At 44.6% G+C, this 16413-nt stretch overlaps 2 protein-coding genes across 2 annotated transcripts in view; one reads left to right on the plus strand and one right to left on the minus strand.

Annotated features, from left to right (window-relative positions):
- The window catches only part of ubap1lb (ubiquitin associated protein 1-like b), a gene marked incomplete at both ends in the record, with an annotated part of 7577 nt that extends 1094 nt beyond the window's left edge, over nucleotides 1-6483 (plus strand). Inside the window, 3 exon segments of the mRNA XM_079285910.1 lie at nucleotides 4369-4506; nucleotides 6162-6284; nucleotides 6400-6483. Of these exon segments, the coding sequence (XP_079142036.1) occupies nucleotides 4369-4506; nucleotides 6162-6284; nucleotides 6400-6483 (345 nt within the window).
- A 2605-nt stretch (nucleotides 6484-9088) lies between these two features.
- Nucleotides 9089-12898, minus strand: kbtbd13a (kelch repeat and BTB domain containing 13a). The gene has a single exon (XM_079293455.1). The coding sequence runs from the start codon at nucleotides 12878-12880 to the stop codon at nucleotides 11387-11389; it is 1494 nt and encodes a 497-aa protein (XP_079149581.1). The 5' UTR covers nucleotides 12881-12898; the 3' UTR covers nucleotides 9089-11386.
- Nucleotides 12899-16413: the final 3515 nt, after the last annotated feature.

Below are 16413 nucleotides of genomic sequence, written 5' to 3' on the forward strand. Positions count from 1 at the left end.
ATAGAAATACATTTTTCATTGATTTGATTCTGTCATTTAGCACGTTATATCTGAAATACAGTGACGTCAAAATACCAACGTTCTGCTTTTACGTGAGGGTGCTCACATCCAGTGCTGGGACAATTTATACAAAGTCCCCCTTATCAATGTTTATAGGAGAAATTAAAGTAAACCTAAATAAAGTCATCATACTTGAATGAAAACTACAGTTTATTACAACTAGACTTTTCTTTTTGTAGCTCCATGACATAAGACTATGACCACTGAGATCTCAGAAGGCAGCTAGGTTAATAAGAAGAGGTTCAAAGATCATGAGACAGGTAGTAAACAAGCCAACAGGTCAGACTTACCTGCAAAAGAAAATGAAAGCAAACTGTAAAAAACAAAAAACGACGTATTACTGTGAGCTCACTTTTAAATTGCCGTGATCTGGCGGAGCTGTCACAAGCTGTAGGATTACGTGACCGCGTGTGCTTGTTGCTGCATCGTAACAGCCTCTAGTGATGTTTTCAGCCATGATCTCGCATGTTCCCAACACTTACTGTGGTGAGTGCAATGTTATCATCACCAATAACACTGATGACCAGCGGGGGGGGGGGGGGGAAGTACTCGGATATCTTTTCTTCAGTAAAAGTACCGATACAAGAATGTAAAAATACTTTCGTACATGCAAAAGTACTTTGTTACTTTTGTAAAAGTACAGAAGTATCAACATCCAAATATATATTCGCACATGTTAGTCAGTGGTGCCGTCAGGGCCAGCTCAGTCTTCTCTGCTGGCCGAGACACAATCACAAAGTTACTATTTTATAATTTAATAATGTTTCACAAATACACTACATGTATTATCTTTTTTTCCCATTATCTTATGGTCTCATTGCACAGCTCCTGTCTTCCTCAGTTGCTCTGCTTCCAGTGCAGCTTGTTTTAAGGAGAGCTCTTATCCAATCAGATTCAGCCTCTATGTCTCTATGTAAGGAGAGAGGCCCGAGGTCCTCTAGACTCGAGAGACTTTGCACTTTGCACAGTGAATGGGGATGATATTGTTGATTGTCATAGTCTTCAACCAATCAGATCTTTACTTTGACATGTTGGGCGTATTCTTTGACGTGCCAGTGGCAGCGAGGTAGCCTCCTAAGTACGTCTGCATTAACGTGTGCCGTGATTGGTCAGTGGGCCAGCGTGACTTTTGTCAAACAGAAAGCTAGCTGGCAGATCTTAGTGTTTCGGAAGAGTTCAGGTTGAAACATATGTAAGAGAAGTATGAGTCGGTCACATGTTCGCTCTCTTTTAGCTCGGTGTTTGGTCTCTAACTGTGTCTGTCTGCTGCTGAGGAAGTAGTGTACTGTGGCTCTCTTACATGAGAGCAGCGAGAGTGAACCAACACAGTGAAGTGATGGGTCACACACAACAAGACACCACTCACATTACACACAGTTATGTATCCATTCGTATGTATTGAAATATTCGTCAGTGCAGCTTTAACACTGAAAGCCAGTACATTAACATCATTGTGATTGTACAATATCAAATTCATTGTGGTGGAGTACACAATGAAACATATCACTGTCTTAATATTGCTGACTACACTGTATAAAACAACAACTAATGAACATCTTATGTCCTAAACACACCAGAACACCTTCATATAGTGAAACAAGATGTGACCAAATGTTTAAGGACCATGCTGTCAAGGCGGCAAGTGCCGGTCCTGTAAAGTGAAGCAGATGCTTCATGTGTTAAAGCTGCATTCTCTCTAGTGTCCACCAGGGGGCGACTCCTCTGGTTGTATAGAAGTCTATAGAAAATGACTCTACTTCTCTCTTGATTTATTACCTCAGTAAACATTGTAAACATGAGTTTATGTCTCAATCTCTAGTTTCAAGTCTTCTTCAACACAGCATGATGTTCATTTAGTACATTATGGTCCATTTAGAGTCACACAGACCATAAAGCAGGGGATGCTTTAGGGCGGGGCTACACGGTGATTGACAGGTCGTTACCACAGCATTGTCTTATGCTGTGTTCACACCAAACGCGGTGCGAATTATTTGCGTGAGTAGATTAAATACAAAGTCTATGCACAGATGCGATGAGACTGGCGCGGTGCGAATTTGCGATGGTTTGGCACGATAGACGCGAATTTGCGTCCATCGCGGCAAACGCGTGAGTTGAAATTTTTCAACTTCGCCGAAATATTCGCGTGACGCCCGGCGCGATAGCCTATCAGCGTTGAGTTGCTCCTCCCATCATCACTGACTTCCTGCCGTTGTTGAATCAGGAAATAAATCCTGTAGCCATCCGTGTTCACCCAGAGCTCTACGATACCTCATATCAATATAGACCGGACCAAACTATGTGTATACATGTGTATATAGACGTATATGTACACATGTGTACATAGACGCTGCCGTATTTACGTCTCGATGAAGTTATTCTGACTGTTGGTGGAGCTGCTACAATGTTAGCATAGCCTAGCACCGATCCATCAGAGCTCCATTGAGAAGACAAGTAGCCTACAAATCGGCATCATTACGTAGTTATTTCGGAGTCCCTTTTTGTCAGTTTATTGCCGTTGAATCACAGCTAAATCAGTTTATTTTGTGTTCCTACAGCTGTAGTAAACAGCGACCTGTGGCTTGCTAGACACAGTGAATACAGCTCGATACAATCCACGGAGCTCCTCTGAACAATATTATGAACCAGACATGACGGCGTTTAGTTTCCCGGGATATCTGTGACTTCCACAACACGTACTCAGCAGAAATATCTGTTATTTTTTCCATGGTTAATGGCGGACAGTTGAACGGCTTCCAGGTTGATAAGCTCCGCCCCCTCTCGCCGCATTTGGTGTGAACACTGCATTAGAACTTCATCCCGTTTACTGTGTTTTCAGTTTAAGGAATTCATTGTAACACTTTGGTCTCCTTGTTTTTCCTCCCCTTTGCTCTTCTCGGGAGAGATGATGGAGACCTACGTTTGATCATTTGTGTACGCCTCACTGAGGTCTGAACTCAATGTGAGCCAGTCCACATCTGCATGTGGTCTGGCAGATCGGATCCCAATGTGAGCAATATTCGATCTTGGATCCGACAGACTCGACAGTTAATGCGACCTGGCATGATGGGAAGACAAAAGTCACATTGAAAAGACAAGTGTTTATTTAGTTGAGTCGTTTGGTTGTACTCGCCCCGCCCCATACAGTCTGCTGTCACCAAGACGTTGTGTTCGGTTGTCCATTTAGTCTCAGCAGTGAGAGGTCATAGTGTGGCTCAGGGAATGCTCATGCTCTGGAATCCGCAGTAGTTCGCCCTTTGCTCTGGTCTTTGAGAGCAGACTATGAATACAGCGTAAAGCTCAGGGCATTACCTGCTCCTGAGCCCTGCTATAAATCTCCACACATAAGCCAGGGACAGACCGCTCTCTGGAGCATCACACACACCCTGACTGGCCAACACAGCAGAATCCGTTTGACTGTATTTATATTCAAGTTGGCCATAAGTCAGTCTTTAGATGTCCTTTTATTCGGCGTATGCGCGTCAACACTGTGTTAGCTGTAAGGGGAAATCAATCCGAACCATTCTTTCAGTTCACATTTCCAAAATACATTCAGGAATCTGCACTCTAACAATAGACGGCGTAAAGTCTGCTCCCTGAATCCAGCCAGGTCATGAAAGCTTCTGCAGCAGGTGGAAGTTCTCTGAAATGTTTTCTCATCCCAGTAAAATGTAATAAATTATTTCACAGTCTCAGACAAATGTGTGCATGGCTGAGGTAAAAGAACAGCCTGTTGCTCTGTCTGTGGGAATGCCCTCACAGAGGTCCTCCAGCTGGATGTTTCTAATGCCCGATAGTCCATGCATGCATACTAGAGACACATTAGAGGCTTTATCTGTACGGAAAGGAGACGTGTAACACTGGACCATCTTGCTGCTGAACAGAAACATGTTCTGAACTGGAAGATAAGAGCTCCAAGCTTTTCTATCTGGAGCAGCTGGTTGGAAGAGTTTATCGATGGAATAGGCATGTGAAGAGCTGCTGCTACCTCAAGGCATCTGGATCAGGGCCCAGAGGGATTATGGGATATAGTAAGGGCCTTCCTCATATCCCTTTGTCTGCTTTTATTTTGTGTTCTTTGTATGTCATTTGTGTATGTTTCATGGATGTAATGTCTGTGTTTATGTCCAGTCTGTAAAATAAAAGTAATGTTATGAATTAAAAACAGAAAGGGTCAAAGCTGCTGTTATTACAGGAAGAATCTGAGACGTTGTAATCCGATGTAATATGACTGAGTGGGTGCTGCTGTCGGTCCTCACTGCCTGGCTCTGCTCTGTTATAACACTCACTCACTGGTCTCTTGTTTCCTAGACGTCCTCTGGGTCGGACTCGTCAGTAGAGCTCCTGTCAGCTCTGAGCCCAGAGGAGAGAGAGCTGCTGGGGGCCATCACCGCCCGGGGTTACCCCCTCCGCACCGCCATCATCGCCCTGCAGAAGACCCCAGATCAGGTCAGTAAGCGTCACAAACAGTAAGACCACCATCATGATCTGACAGCAGATGTGGACTGACTGATCCTCAATGCAATATTATGAATCACATTATGACCTCTTATGACCCGCCCTACTCTGCCTCTGATTGGCTTACCCTGATATTCTTACCCTAACCTTCTCCAGTGTCACTCCTCATGCCTAAACCTAAGGAACCCAACAATGAAGGCTGTGAGTATTCGCCATCACAGGCAGAGTAGGGCTGGCCGTGAACAAGCATCCTGGGCTGTGGCTGCACGCTGCTGAACAACGCATCACAATCATAGATACTGGATGTTTGAGCACCAAAGTCGGCCGATGGCCCTTTTCAAACACAAACACAGAAGTGTATAATATTACAACATATACTGGCTGATTCAACAGTCCGGTCTTAATTAGAATTGGACTTGCTTCTGATATTCCGCTCAGTGTCTGGACTATATATAGATATGTAGATATATATCTATATATAGATCTATAGATCTATATATAGATCTATAGATCTATATATAGATATATATACATGTTTTCCCCACAGCTTTTTTCTAGTAGCCGAGAAGAGGTGGGAGAACGAAACCAAAACACAGAGTAATAATCCACTTTAAGCCGCTGTAAAAATAGACCTCGGCGGTTCCACAGCCTGCTCCGTGTGCTCTCCCATAACCTCCACACTGCTCAGTCAGTCAGCCACAGTACAGGGGGATGTGAGAGGGGACACATACTCTGGGCCAGGGGTCGGCAACCTTTTCTACCCAAAGAGCCATTTTGTTCTATTTTCCACCAAATAAAATGTGTCTGGAGCCGCAAAAGCTATTTGATATCACAGCTTACAAAGTTGTACATGTAGTTATATTATATCTTCAAAAAATATAGTTTGTTGTATTTATGAAAATATAGAACAAGAATAAAGAAAAATTTTGACATTTTACCTGTTATAACAATATCAAACTCTTATGAAGAGGAGAGATTGCTGCAGCAGCTGAGGATTCGCTCTTTGTCGCTCATCTCCAGCGTGACACTTTTCAGCACATGCTGTGTGTTTGTTCTGGAAGCATTGAGGTAAGTCAGCATCGTTGGCAGTGAAAGCAAATGAAGATTTGCAGAGTTAAACTCAGAGTTAACGCAGAGTTAAACTCTCTATTTTCCTCCATGACTTTTATTTCTTTGGATTTATCCATTGATAGTGCACAGAGGGCGGGGGTCTGAAAATCATGATCAGCCACCTGCAGGGAAAAGCGCTTGACAGGGGTAGAGGATTTAACTGCCTGTGGGAATAATTAACACATAAGATTCTGTTCATTCTTGCTTATAAATTATATTCTCTCTGAATATTCTCTCTTTTTGGAGAACGTCATGTGAGATAACTTCTTCGATCAGGGCAATGTCCCAGCTCTTCTTTCTATTTCCTCGTCTCAGCCCCGTGTGTCACGTGTGTGTAAACCTTGCTGGAGTCAGGAAACTTGTCAGAATACCCATATTTGATTGGCTGAGCTGCATCACCTGATGTGATTTGCAATGCATTCGGTGTGTTTCCTGCACCGCCGAACAAGTGCCGTAACGGCTGAATAAGAGGCGCCGGTTAAAGTTGAAACTCTGTGCCCAATATGTATAATTCCGAATTATCTATCGGTTTTTAGTTCCTGGGTCCGGTGCGCCAGTTGGGGACCTCAGGGAGCCGCAACAGAGAGGCTCGCGAGCCGCAGGTTGCCGACCCCTGCTCTGGGGGAAACGGATGGATTCATAATATTTGCTTCTTATATGCCAACTCTGATCCATTTTAAACTCTCGATGAAGTACTTGAGCAGCTTTAAAGTAACGGAAGCAAACACATGCAAATGACAATCAGTTTGAAATAGCTTGAACTTATTTGAGGAGAAATCCTCAAATAACACCATCAAAGAAGTTCTGCTGGTCCATAAAAACCATCGAGAGCGAGCGCTGGAGGAGCTGATGACGTGATGGCAGATCAACACACACACACTTCACCCAACTGCAACCTGAAAGGTTTTTATTCGGCACAGAGAGAACGATTACTGTCTTCTATGAAATGATTATAGCTGAAGATGAACGTGGCCTTCACCCAGGAGAAGTACATTGTTGATTTATTGGAAAATATGGATGATGATGATGATGATGATAATGATGATTATGTTATAAAGCCAATGGTGGTGATGATAAAGATGATGATGATGTTGGTAATGATGAGGAAGATGATGATGATTGTGGTGTCGATGATGTTGGTAATGATGATGATGATTGTGGTGTCGATGATGTTGGTAATGATGATGATTGTGGTGTCGATGATGTTGGTAATGATGAGGAAGATGATGATGATTGTGGTGGTGATGATGTTGTCATGATGAGGAAGATGATGATGATTGTGGTGTTGATGATGATGGTAATGATTGTGGTGTTGATGATGATGATGATTGTGGTGTTGATGATGTTGGTAATGATGAGGAAGATGATGATGATGATTGTGGTGTTGATGGTGTTGGTAATGATGAAGATGATGATGATGATGATTGTGGTGTTGATGATGTTTGTAATGATGAGGATGATGATGATGATGATTGTGGTGTTGATGATGTTGGTAATGATGATGATGATGATTGTGGTGTCGATGATGTTGGTAATGATGATGATTGTGGTGTCGATGATGTTGGTAATGATGATGATGATGACGATTGTGGTGTTGATGACGTTGGTAATGATGAGGATGATGATGATGATGATTGTGGTGTCTGATGATGATGATGATGATTGTGGTGTTGATGATGTTGGTAATGATGAGGATGATGATGATTGTGGTGTTGATGAGGATGATGATGATGATGATTGTGGTGTCGATGATGATGATTGTGGTGTTGATGATGTTGGTAATGATGAGGATGATGATGATGGTGGTGTTGATGAGGATGATGATGATGATTCTGGTGTCTGATGTTGATGATGATGATTGTGGTGTTGATGATGTTGGTAATGATGAGGATGATGATGATTGTGGTGTCGATGATGTTGATGATGATTGTGGTGTTTATGATGTTGGTAATGATGAGGATGATGATGGTGGTGTTGATGAGGATGATGATGATTGTGGTGTCGATGATGATGATGATGATTGTGGTGTCTGATGTTGATGATGATGATTGTGGTGTTGATGATGTTGGCAATGATGAGGATGATGATGATGATTGTGGTGTTGATGATGTTGGTAATGATGAGGATGATGATGATGATGATGATTGTGGTGTCGATGATGATGATTGTGGTGTTGATGATGTTGGTAATGATGATGATGATTGTGGTGTTGATGATGTAGGTAATGATGAGGATGATGATGATTGTGGTGTCGATGATGATGATGATGATGATTGTGGTGTTGATGATGTTGGTAATGATGAGGATGATGATGATGGTGGTGTTGATGATGATGATTGTGGTGTTGAAGATGTTGGTAATGATGAGGATGATGATGATGGTGGTGTTGATGAGGATGATGATTGTGGTGTCGATGATGATGATGATGATTGTGGTGTTGATGATGTTGGTAATGATGATGATGATGATGATTGTGGTGTTGATGATGTTGGTAATGATGAGGATGATGATGATGATGATTGTGGTGTTGATGAGGATGATGATGATGATGATTGTGGTGTCTGATGTTGATGATGATGATTGTGGTGTTGATGATGTTGTAATGATGAGGATGATGATGATGATGATTGTGGTGTCTGATGTTGATGATGATGATTGTGGTGTTGATGATGTTGTAATGATGAGGATGATGATGATGATGATTGTGGTGTCTGATGTTGATGATGATGATTGTGGTGTTGATGATATAATGATGAGGATAATGATGATGATTGTGGTGTCTGATGTTGATGATGATGATGATTGTGGTGTTGATGATGTTGGTAATGATGAGGATGATGATTGTGGTGTCTGATGTTGATGATGATGATTGTGGTGTTGATGATGTTGTAATGATGAGGATGATGATGATGATTGTGGTGTCTGATGTTGATGATGATGATTGTGGTGTTGATGATGTTGTAATGATGAGGATGATGATGATGATGATTGTGGTGTTGATGATGTAATGATGAGGATGATGATGATGATTGTAGTGTCTGATGTTGATGATGATGATTGTGGTGTTGATGATGTTGTAATGATGAGGATGATGATGATGGTAATGATGAGAATGATGATGATGATGCCATATTGCACATGTGTATCCCTGTGTGTTGGGATCTAAAGGAGCGTGTTTGGGTTATCAGCATTTAAGAAACTGAATTCTTGACATCAATAGAATTATTGATGTATGTAACAATTATTAATGACTATTAATAACAACGGGGCACCACCCTGCAAACAGGGACCAATAACCAAACGATAAAACTAAGTCTCATAATTAGTAGTCACTCATAATGTCAATAGTCTGCGTATGACTATACATTCAGTGACAGTGAAGGTTTTAAGTTCGAGCACAGGCTACTACATAGTCTTATCAAATACATATGCACAAGTAATCACAGACAACTGCTCCTTAAAGTATAACAGAGTTTATTAAATCAAAATAATAAATGATCAAATCAATTAATATTGCAACCAACAAACGTTATCATACAATTTTATATACCTAAACTAAAGAATGAATAAAATGGATGAGGGTGTATGTCTGTGTATGTCTCTGTGTGTGTGTGTGTGGGTCTGTGAGTGAAAAGGAAGTCTTGATGTCTTGAAGATACTACAGCTAAACTACCACCAGATGGCGGAGTCGAGTGACTCGGACAAAATGGCGGTGAGACTGCTATACGTAATCACGTGTGCCTGGGCAACACGTGATGTGAGGCGATCGTTTGAACGGGGTTTCCCCAGGGGCAGAAAGAAGAAAGAGCGCAAAGGTGGGGGTCATGAATCAAACTTCTGCGTGCGGTCCGCGTTGTAGTGATAATGGGGATCGCCGTATCGTACACAACGTGCCGCTGTCGGTAGAACTGCCAGCAGTTATGTACGATAGCCGAGATTCCACACTTCACTCACAGAGCTGATTTAATGAGAGAATACCACACGAATTGTAATAAAACAAATCAAAATAAATCAAATAAATCCCAAGCAAACAGTCATAGTTAATACACAAATACAGCGGCGCTTCTCTGCTCTGTAATGATTGCGCAATACCTCAATATCACGCGACAGTAACTTAAACACACAAAAACACGGGAATATCAACATATAAATGAATGACCTGAATTAAACTTACGTTAATTTAAGCTAAGCTATGCCCAGATGCCAAGAATCGTACTTGTCGATGCGTCGTTGCAACGTTGAAGTGTGTTCGTGGCAACGTGGTCCGTTTCCTCGTCAGGAAGGGGGAGCAGGGGGAGCTTGCTTGCAACGCGGCTTTGCCGGCGCTGTGTTGTCGTGGCGTGAGCTTGCTCTGGAGCGAAACGCAGACGTGATCTATCCTCGCTGCAGGGAGGGTGATCTAACTTCGGCTGACGGCGTGGTCCGTGCGTCTTACCGGGAATCGTCGGTGAAGGAGGGAGGCTTGGTCGTCTTTCCTTCGCCGGAATGTGTGCACAAAAAGAAAAAGAAGCAAAAAGCGGAGAACGGATCGCTGAAGCGGATTCGTTATCGCGGGCGGAGTGGGCCTTTACTCAGCGTGGAACACTGTTGTTTCGTCCAGCGAAATGGCTTGTGACCTGACAGGGCTTGAGGCGGGGTGAAGGGCCGTTGCTTCCTCGTGGCCAGCGTCGCGCTGGCGGGGAAAGCTGGATCGTCTGTGGCCTGGACGTGGGTCCGGGCGAAGAGAGCGTTGTGTGCTCCCTAACTCAACCGAGGTCAAAGGGAAAAAGCGTGGAGGTCCGGGGCGAAGAGAGTGTTTGCGTGCCTCCTGTTACCCCGGAGGGATAGTTGGAAAAAGCATTGAGGTGGGGGCTGCAGGTAGTTTTGTAGAACAGTGGTCGAACCACAGGGGTCCTGGGGTCTCTTGGCCTTCGGCCAATGAGATTGCAGCGGTGCATTCAGGTGACTTCAGGAACCATAGTTCTTTTTGGGGGGGGGGGGAATTCACACCCTAGTGTGACATTCCATCAGAGGAGGCTTGCTCTTATCAAACTACAAATCAGGATGAAACCTTTGCTTGAAACAGTGAAGGCCTGATTCTCTTTGTTCACAGCACATATTGAAGCCATATGGTCAGACCCCAACACTGTGTTTATGAACATTGTGTCTGGAAGTGACTGAACTCATCTGTGTCACGCTCCCAAGTGATCTGAGTAGTTGTGATTGTGACAGATTTATTAAAGAAGCGTTGTACAAATTCACTAAGGCAGTGTTTTTTCTTCAATTATCATTCATGAATGCTACTTGCAGGTTTCGATTGTTGAACTCTTTTTTTTATATCTCCTCTGTGTTCTGGCCTCATTCGACCTTGTCTCCTAGAATGAACCCGTCTGGGAACATCTGGGATTCGACTTGTTTTCTGTGAAAACAGGAGCAGCGTCCATCAGGGACCGGTTCCCACAAACAGAAACTCAACATTACCAAATCATTGCTGTGTGATCTGCAAGCTCTGTGATATTCCTATGATGATGAACGAGCAGTTGGATGTAAACAAGTCAACAGTTTAGCAGATTACATATAGATGAACCCCTCATTCTACGGAAAAACTGTGAATACAGAGAGTACAGCAGGTCCAAGCAGGAGGTCGATCTGTAAACCGTAAACTTACAACAGAGTTAGGGTCGTAAAGTTATTCTCCCCCTTTTTTTCCCTCTCTCCAATACATTTCTTTAAAGTAATGAAAATAAGGTGCATGTTGCAGGACGAGCTCTCTCAGCAGCTCTTACAGGTTATCCGAGCATTGTGGGGAGAATGTGGGGAAGTCTCTGAGGTTCTGGTCCTGATCCACAGAGTTTCCCATGGGGGAGACGCAGGCTTTAGGCAGCCTCATCAGAAATGTATATATGGATCCAATCCTGCCGAAACCTTTCATCTCTCGCTTCACTCTCCATCTGTAATCCTCTACAGTATACTCTGTGGTCACCTGCCGGCTGAGTGTGAACACAGAGTCTCCTCTGACCACAGCAGTCAACAGAGAGCCTTTGCTGTTCCCGTACTGGCCAGACATGGCCATCCACTGGCCTGAGCTCAGGCTGTAGCAGTCCATCACACACAGTAAGAAGTCATCACAGGGTCCGTTGCGCATCACATACAGATTATCTTTATGGGCCACCATATAAAGACCATAACTGTGCTCACGGACGAGCGTGGTGACCAGAAGCCACTGATCCCGTTCAGACACGTACTCGTGTATCTCTGTGGCGCCCTTACCTCTCCAGAGACAGATAAAGATCCTGTTCATGGCCACAGCAGACACTACCAAGGCTGCAGGGCAGGGGAGGGGGGAGACAAACCCCCAGCTTCCACTAGACACCCTGTATCTCTCAACAGACGACAGGGCCTTCATGTTGAACTCACCTCCGATGGCGTAGAGGCAGCCCTCATGGCCTATCAGAGTGAAGTTGTAGCGTTGCTGCTGGGAGCCACAGATGGTGGACCATGTGTTTGCTGCGGGGTTGTAACAGAAACCATTGTCCACTACCTTCTTGCTGATATCATGTACTCCTCCGATGATGTAGAGTTTGTTGTCCAGGACGGCCACGCCGGCCATCGTGGTGCTCGTGGTCACAGGAAGATGAGTCAGGACCTTCCACTCGCTGTGATCTTCGTCCAGGTAGCAGACGGTCCTCTGGAGATCCTGCAGCCGCTCGGTGGACGGCGAGTGGCTGCATACTGCCATGTAGCTACTCGGGAGAAGGGACTCTATGTACTCGACCAGCTTCTTCGGTAAGGTGTGAACTTCCTCCTTCAGGTCAGTGTACATATCTCTGATGAATAAGGCTGAACTGTGGGACAGCTCCCACACGCCGTAGGTAGCAGCCGTGTGGTACATGAGCAGGCAGTTCTCAGAATTGACGATATTGACCAAGTGCTCGGTGAGAGCCGGCACCTGCAGAAAAGCCGTACACTCGATGGCTTCCACGATCTGGTCGCTGCTCAGCACGGGGCGCTCCCCGCCCAGGACCCGCAGCAGGACCAGGAAGCCCAGGACCCCCACACACTGCAGCTGGATCTCTTCCTGTTGGCACTCTCTCATTCCTGACTGGAACAAGGCTCTGAAGTACTCACAGTTCTCAGACAGAATGGTTTTATCCACAATGAAAGAGCTGTCGTCAATGCTGACCTTCAGGCTCCTCTGGGGCTGACAGGGTACTGGCTGCTGGCTGAAGCTTGGGCAGCTGTTGGACTCCATCACGTCCCTGCTTTGGATCTTCATTACATTCCAGCGGAAATGCACGCTCACCTCAAGGAAGCTTTGATCCAGATCAGAGTGCTGCCCGTGAGACTGAGCACCTCCTATCCAGAGCTGATGCTAGCTGACAGAGTGTTCTCACAGCTCTGAGAACAGACTCTATACATAGCAGGCGGATGTGTGACACAGTTCAAGTACATTATGATGACCTGCAGCCAGAGGAGAAAGAGGAGCCGGATGATGGCAGGGTGACTGTGAATGTGCTGATGATTCATGTTGCTCTCGGTCTGTGGCTGACAGTTGTGCAACAGCTGAGGATTTGTCCTTGAGCAGCAGGAGCAGTCCAAGTGTAACAATAGGTCCTTCCCCCGCTGCACATAGTGCGCACGCCACTATTTCAGCACCGTGGAGAAGTGGAGTGCAGGACATGCAGGACTCTAAGGTGTGAAGTACTTTCTACTGAAGCCCTGCTACCTTTACTGGAGTACCAGAGACATTCAATCGTCACACAGAAGAAGAAATCGAATTAAATAAATAGAAAATATACCAACTGATGTCAGTATAATTCAGCTTTAAAATCATTCGTGAATTACAATTGTATTGTTCTCTTAATAATAAGGTACTAATAATCCTCCTCCTAATAATAACAATTATGAAGAAGCAACCATTTTTATTGTCATATATATTTACATATACACGAAATTTGACCATCCCTGTATATAGGGAGCAGTGGGCTGCCATTGATCGGCACCCGGGGGTTCAGTGTATTGCTCAGGGACACTTCGACACGTGACACGTCCCAGTCGGGGATCGAACCGTTGACCTTCCGGTTTCCCAGACGACCCGCTTAACCCAGTGCGCCACGGTCACCTATAACAATTATAATTACAATCATAATAATATCATAATGTGTTTGTAAATAAAGTTACCAAGTACATAAATCAAGATCAAGAACATTCCATGGCAATAAATGTAACAATGACAAAGTAAATCCAGTAAATTCATGAATAAACGACATGAAAGTAGGTTTCTTTAAACATCCCTGAACCAAACGTTGATCTTAATTCAATGGCTATCAAACACATTATCAACATGTGGGCCATATTAAAGTTCATATCTATCATCTATCTATACATACTGTATCACTGCAAACAAGAATTTACTCAAAATCGTTCAAAGGAATTTTGACTGCTTGACATCCATAAATCTGCTTTGAAATGGTAGAAAGAAGATGCTCCTTATGCTCCTTATTGCTGCAGAACCTGCCTGAGAATCTTCAGCTTTCCTTCAGTATCACAGTAATGCAGTGAGGGTTGTCTGTACATCTGGATACGGCCTGTCTGCCAACCAGTCAGACATTCATGTCTGTCCAAAATGTCTTCACTTTCTCTTCATCCTGTACGATGTTTGTGTAATTGTTGACCAGTAAAATGAAATCAGTTCATCCTTGACTCTAAGTGGACGTTTATAGGAATCTTCCCCAGAAAAGCTTGAACTGCCCCTGCATGGTGGGGAACAAACGACAAATAGAAATAGAAACATAAGCAGTGAAAGAAGACAAACATCCAGCTTCTGAATGTCTTGTATGAGGATTTGCAGCTCAGTGAACCTGCTGCTGCTTCAGTTACGTTGCAGTCCAGCTTTTACAAGCTGAGTTTGAAGACTTTCTTTCTTCATGGAGAGGTCAGTGCACCAGCTGCACACCAGACGCTTTCTTTCCTCTCGCTCCGCTGAGGACTCACGCACTGAGATGTTGGGGTCTGACCATATGGCTTCAACATGTGCTGTGAACAAAGAGAATCAGGCCTTCACTGTTTCAAGCAAAGGTTTCATCCTGATTTGTAGTTTGATAAGAGCAAAGGAATTTCACACTAGGGTGTAAATTCCCCCCCCCCCCACCAAAAACCATGGTCACCTGAATGCACCGCTGCAATCTCATTGGCCAAGAGACCCCAGGACCCCTGTGGTTCAACCACTGTTCAACAAAACTGCCTGCAGATCACACCTCATTGCTTTTTCCCTTTGACCTCGGTTGAGTTAGGGAGCACGCAAACGCTCTCTTCGCCTGGACCCCCCGTCTGTGGATCGTCTGTGGCCTGGGCCACAGACGATCCAGCTTCCCCGCCAGCGCGACGCTGGCCACGAGGAAGCAACGGCCCTTCACCCCGCCTCAAACCCTGTCAGGTCACGAGCCATTTCGCTGGACGAAACGACAGTGTTCCACTTTGAGTAAGGCTCCTTTACCCAGTCGAGACGAATCCGCATCCGCGATCCGTTCTCCGCTTGTTGCTTCTTTTTCTTTTTGGTGCACACTTCGGCAGGAAGACGTCTAATCCTCTCCTGACCGATGATTACCGGTAAGACGCACAGACCACGCCGTCAGCCGAAGTTAGATCACCCTCCCTGCAGCGAGGATTGATCACGTCTGCGTTTCGCTCCAGAGCGAGCTCACGCCAACGGACCGAAGCCGCACCAGCAAACGCCGTGCGACGCACAGCGCCCGCTGCAAAGCTGTGCCGACCAGAAAGCTCCCCCTGCTCCCCCTTCCCGACGAGGAAAACGGACCACTTTGCCACGAACACACTTCAACGATGCAACGACGCATCGACAAGTAAGATTCTTGGCATCTGGGCATAGCTTAGCTTAAATTAACGTAAGTTTAATTCAGGTCATTCATTTATATGTTGATATTCCCGTGTTTTTGTGTGTTTAAGTTACTGTCGCGTGATATTGAGATATGGCGCAATCATTACGGAGCAGAGAAGTTCCGCTGCATTGTGTATGAACTGCTATGACTGTTTGCTTGGGATTTATTTGATTTCTTTTCATTTGTTTTATTACACTTCGTGTGGTATTCTCTCCTCATTAAATCAGCTCTGTGAGTGAAGTGTGGAATCTCGGCTATCGTACATAACTGCTGGCAGTTCTACCGACAGCGGCACGTTGTGTACGATACAGCCAGCGATCCCCATTATCACTACAACGCGGACCGCACGCAGACGTTGGATTAATGACCCCCACCTTTGCTCTCTTTCTTCTCTCTGCCCCTGGGGAAACCCCGTTGAAATAATCGCCTCACATCACGTGCTGCCCAGGCACACGTGATTACGTACAGCAGTCTCACTGCCATTTTGTCCGAGTCACTCGACTCCGCCATCTGGTGGTAGTTTAGCTGTAGTATCTTAAGGCCCCTCCCCTTTTGGCCCGCGTCACTCGATGCCGCCATCTTTGTAGTCTTTAGCGGTAGCTGTAAGACTCTCCTTCCTTTTCACCCACAGACCCACACACACACACACACACACACATACACACACACACACACAGACATACACCCTCATCCATTTTGTTCATTCTTTAGTTTAGGCATATAAAATTGTATGATAACGTTTGTTGGTTGCAATATTAATTGATTTTATCATTTATTATTTTGATTTAATAAACTCTGTTATACTTTAAGGAGCAGTCGTCTGTGATTACTTGTGCATATGTATTTGATAAGACTGTATGTAGTAGCCTGTGCTCGAACTTAAAAACCTTCACTGTCACTGAATGTATAG

This window comes from Melanostigma gelatinosum (genome assembly GCF_949748355.1).
Source record: "Melanostigma gelatinosum genome assembly, chromosome: 2".
Classification (NCBI taxonomy): Eukaryota; Metazoa; Chordata; class Actinopteri; order Perciformes; family Zoarcidae; genus Melanostigma; species Melanostigma gelatinosum.